Here is a 5,160-nt window from a genome sequence, read left to right on the forward strand (position 1 = left end):
ATAAAAAAAAATTCTCCCCATGTTGTTTTTCCCTTTATTTTTCTACAAGAAGAGGTTAGGACGAGGAATGGTGGTACAGTGATATTTATTTTATTTGTTAGTCATATCTCACATCCGTGACAAAACATTTCACATCGTAAAACACCACAATTTTATTGACGGGTACACAGCCTTATTTGTTATGTTATTTTGTGTTTGCAGATTACAATCGTAAGTATGTCTGTCTAAATTATGATATTTTGTTTGTGGCCGTATCTCGGACGCCCTCGGTTTGATTTGTTATTTTTTAATTTCAGTCTGTAGCCGTGTGGTGTTCTAGGAAAACCTTATGTGTTAAGTATTGTTGTATTTTTATCTTTTTTTTCCTTTTATATTATTTACGCAAAAAATTAAATATAAAGGTGGGGTCACTCGGATCTTTTTTTTTTGTCCGCAAATTTATGTCGTTGTCTAAAGTGAATAACCATAAAAAAGTCAAATAAAAGTAATATTCTTTTAGTCACAGTTGCTTACAAATACTGAAACATAAAACCAGAACACAATCAAAGGTCAGCTTCATACTGTCTAATTACGCTTTCTTTATACATTTTCTTGAACATAAAAATGTTCTTTAAATCATTCGGCAAAGAATTCCACACTTCTGGGGGTCTGGGGTTCTAACGTTTTTCCACATCCTTTTGTCCTCTTTTTTTATGCTCAAAAATGAAATTGCATTGTTGGTTTATCTTATAACTTCCTGTGCTTCTTTGAGCCTCTTCCCCTCTCACCTGTATGTCATGGCAGAGCGAGAGGCCTCGCACTCGGCCAGCGAGAGGCCACACTCCCTCAGGTAGAGCTCCAGGCGCCGGCGCTCCACCAGCCTGTGCGCCGCCTCCAGGATCTGAGAAGCCAGAGCCTCGGACTCGTTCCTCTGGTCCGGGGTCTTGCTGCTCCGGGCTCCAGATTTGGCCACAATACTCCCAGAGGAGGACGACGCCTTGGGCTTCTTACTGATGCCATAGAGGTCTTCCACTGAGTATTTCCCTCCTTTACCTCCTCCACCACGGCTGGCAAACATTGTTTTTCTGGTACCAAGCGCAGCAAACTGATGAAAATCCTTCCTCTCTTTTGTTCAGTTCTGTCTGCCACGTCCACTTTAGGAGAAAGCTGCTTCCGAGTTAGAAACAAAACAACAAGGCAGAGCTATTTTGATAGAGATTCATGAAGATTTCAAACATCCGGCCCGAGGATGTCAGACATCAAACACCTGGAAACAAGAACTTTAGTATCAAAAAGTGTTGATTGCTCCTTTGTGGAGTCGAAGTCTAAAATAAAACAATGCCCAACATTTCAGCGGCAACACCCAGTCACAGACAATGACTCCTGCTGATGTGAGGTGCTTCTTGGAGCAAAAATGAATGTGAAAAGCAATCAGCATCTTCCTCCCTTTATCTTTTAAAAGAGGGATTTGTGGTTGAAGCCCCACCAGATTACATTTGTTCAGATTAAGAGCCCGGATGATTTATCTGTACTTCTGTGGCTGCCATATAATCTGATGCAGCAGAGGCAGTGAGAGTTCAGCTCACAGACCTTTTCTTCTCTATTGAGTATTAATGAATCTTTTTTTCTACTTACATCTAAAGTTGAAAAGTGTATCTGCAGACTATCAAAACTACCAGTCACTGCTCTTCAGATCCTGTTGGCTCAAACAGAAACGCAGTGGCTTCCTCCCAAAGCCTGGCAGCAGCTTCAGGCCGGCTTTACTGTGGGGTCATGGGTTAATGTGCAAACCCCCCAGTGCCTGATGTTCACACAAAGCATAAAATAGCACAGAATGTATGAACCTCTTTCCACTGGAGGGGGGAATAAAATGTCCTTCAACTGATGTCCTGCTCATAAAAATGGATCGGATATCATCTGGGTATTAAAATGTAATTAAATTAAAGGAAATAAACTCAGCCATGAGACCACATGGACACACAGAAGTTCGCCGTCTGCCACACGCTGATGCTTATAGAGAGCATTACTGATATTCAAGGGTGTATGCAAACAAATCCACCTTCTAATCTCCTGCCCGCATAGCAACAAGTATTAAAGTATTTAAAAAAAAACAAGTCATTCACTCCACCATTAACAAACAGATGTTTTTTTCTTTTTAAAAGAAAACAATCAAAACAGCCATGTTTTTTTTAAATTAGTGTAAATAATTGCTCACATCGACACACGTAGACAGTAGGTCAAAGTCTGGCTTGAAAACACTATCAATGACTTAATGGATCACTGGAAGTGCATCAAGCTCATTGACTGATTGAGAATCCATTCACACATCTGTCACTCTTTTCTCTTTATTTTCATACATGTTCCAGCCGCCATGCAGGCGCTATTCCTAAACTGTGTTTCCGCCCTTCCTCTGCAGCAGTAGCTTTTAATAGCACAGATCATCTGGGATTAAGCTGCTATAATCGCTCTTTCCATTGACCGCAGTCACACTGGCGGCTCCCAAGGGTCAGTCTTGATCTTCGGTGTTAAACACAACCCTAAGAGTTTCCGAGCCTCACACGTTGCTGGATGACCTCCACCAGCTCTCTGAGGTGGGATTATTGTGGGAAAAGTAGCAGAGGGAAAAAATATACTTCCACCATTCCCATGTATTGGGATTATCGTAGGAGCAGAGGGAAAGATATTCGCATTTGTGTGTGTCAACATTGTATAACTGATATCTGGGTTAGAACAGTTTAGTTTTAGTAAAGTGTTGCATAACTGTGCAAAGAAAGACTTAGTCAGTCTGAGCATATAGTGACTTGGGAATATACTGCATGCACAACACTGTGTGGGGATATTTATATACCACCTTTTACATACAGTGTGAGGGTGGCGAGCTCAATTGTTTGTGTTTGTTTTCTGCCGATGGAGGCAGAAATGAACTACTTTCAATCACAAATCTTGCCAGCACTGTTCAGGATCATTGCCTTGCTCCAGTTTTTCTCACCCAGTAGCTCCTTATTACACTGATGCACCAATGGTTATCAGATTCATTCAGGGCCGGACTGGGACAATAAGTCAAGCCGGGAATTATACACCCAGCCAGGCCACTACCAGTTTTTTGTGCCATTTTGCTGGATTTATTGGTCAACATTTACAACGTGGCTGCCCATATAGCCCTCTTGTTTAAATCTACTACCCAAAAATAAACATATGGAGATGGGTTACTATTTAAAAAAATGTGCAAATCTATTTAGGAACCTATTCATGTGAACATATTTTAATTGGGGGTGGACCTCAAATCCTATAGGGGGGTCCGGGAGGCATGCTCCACCGGTAAGATTTGTTTTTAAATGTTGGACTTAAATGCATCAATCTGGTGCACTTTGAGGGGGAAATAAAGAGAGAGACTACACCCATATGAAACAGAACTGTATACATTTAAATAATCATAAAACCATGATTGCCGAAGAGTGTCTAACTCATCTTACAACAAAAATACCTAAAAAGACAGTTTGTGAATTCTAAAGTACGACGATAGGCCCTGACGAATTCTCGTAAGGTACCTTATAGTTGTTGTTCCATAGAGCTCCGGGCCAAGGAGTTCGGAAATGGATGGGGTGGAAGATCGTTCACATTCATTACCCAGTTGTTTCATAAGGCCCACCAAACCACCAACAACAAACAAGGATTTCTGTTACTTGGTCTAACAACAAAAGAAAAAACTTTATTAGTAGATCAACTCGGATTGTAGTTGTGTTTTTCCTTATTAAGACTGGTAATGAGCTACAATTGGTGAACGTGAAATAACGCGCTCGAGAGGCTTGTGTAACGTCCCTCTCCCGATTCCCCGCCCTGTAGAGAACTCGACCAACTGTTAGTGTTGTCTCGGCCGGCTCGCAATCCCTGGTTAGTACTCGTCTGACCCGCAGACCACACGATCTTTCTCCCACTTTACTCCGACGACGCTCGTGACCGGTCAGTCACTTTTCTTATTTCCTCGACAAACTCTGGTACATTCCTCCGTGACCTCTGTACCACCTGTCATCGGTCCGTGTTTTCACACTTTTATGACTTTGCACTTTTAATCGTATATTACGTGCGGCAGATATTTCATGTCGGATTGGGTTCAGTAAAGGATTGGTTTGGAATGGTCCCAACACGGTTATGTAACTTCCCTGCACTAACTAAAGTCTTATCCCTAAATAATTTCGCAATCCTCTCCTAGTCCGGCTACATAAAACAGAACGACTTTTTCCCCGAAGTTCGGAAGTTTACAAGGGATGAACTAAGACAATTGGCCGTCGTACTAATATTGTCGCAAATCACAAAAGTAAACCTCTTCCAGACAACTACGTAAAAGGTATGTCAGGCGAATTAAACCAAGACCACTAAATCCCGACGGCGTCTGAAAATATCTCGACAAAGGCGAGGTGAAGGATACGAACAATCTCCAGTTTAGGCTTAGGTCCGGGCTGACCGGTAGCCTCCTGGCCCTCCGAAAGGGCTACCCTGACCGGACTCCTAAAAAAAAATACCACCAACAACACTTGCGTGGTCCGCGACCTGACCCTGTCTATTCAGTCGCCCATTAATATTGGTCGTCGCGTACGAGTGCATGGTCAAAAAAACACGGTAACAACTACCTACCACCCAAAAACAGTATAACCAATGTTGAACGGACGGGTAATCACCTATCGCGAGTCAATTAGATTGATGATGGCGTCTTTATTCTTGTACTACCTCTACCCAATAGATAAAATTTTTTACAGTTTCAAATAAATCTTTCGGATAAAGTACACTCTGTATAAAATTCAAAGCGCCCCTTCTTCGAATGCGGAAACGAGGGTGTTACGCTCACAGCCGCTTTAGCACTGCGAAGTTGGTGGCTAGTTTCACTCTACCCCGTCCTTCGAACTACGCCGTCTCCGCCGTGCGGGCGGCCACACAGTGTGCCGCCTCACGCAACGGCGTAGTTGCGAAAGACGGGGACCGCTAACCCAGAGACGGACCAGTACAGTTCGAGCCCTCCCCCACACACTCCTCCCTCTCCCTCCCTCTGTGCGCGGCGTCGACTAAGTCTCGGACATGTGTGCACGTGCTGTATTTTACTTAGGCCTTTTTGTATATTTATATGTTCAAAGTTACAAAAAAGCTATAACCGTATACCATACCAATAACCAAACTCCCACGTACAAA

The 5,160-nt window shown here is 42.8% G+C and overlaps 2 protein-coding genes across 2 annotated transcripts in view; one reads left to right on the forward strand and one right to left on the reverse strand.

The window, feature by feature from the left end:
- LOC104941830 (voltage-gated potassium channel subunit beta-3-like) overlaps positions 1 to 1,072 on the reverse strand; it is a 24,551-nt gene extending 23,479 nt beyond the window's left edge. The window contains exon 1 of the mRNA XM_010766968.1: positions 768 to 1,072. Coding sequence (XP_010765270.1) covers positions 768 to 1,057 — 290 coding nt within the window. The 5' untranslated portion in view covers positions 1,058 to 1,072. The remainder of the gene's footprint in view (positions 1 to 767) is intronic.
- The window catches only part of LOC104941838 (ephrin receptor 1-like), a 50,884-nt gene that overhangs the window by 33,331 nt on the left and 12,393 nt on the right, over positions 1 to 5,160 (forward strand). The window lies entirely within an intron of this gene.

This window comes from Notothenia coriiceps, unplaced genomic scaffold (assembly GCF_000735185.1).
Source record: "Notothenia coriiceps isolate Sejong01 unplaced genomic scaffold, NC01 NC01_scaffold00004047, whole genome shotgun sequence".
Classification (NCBI taxonomy): Eukaryota; Metazoa; Chordata; class Actinopteri; order Perciformes; family Nototheniidae; genus Notothenia; species Notothenia coriiceps.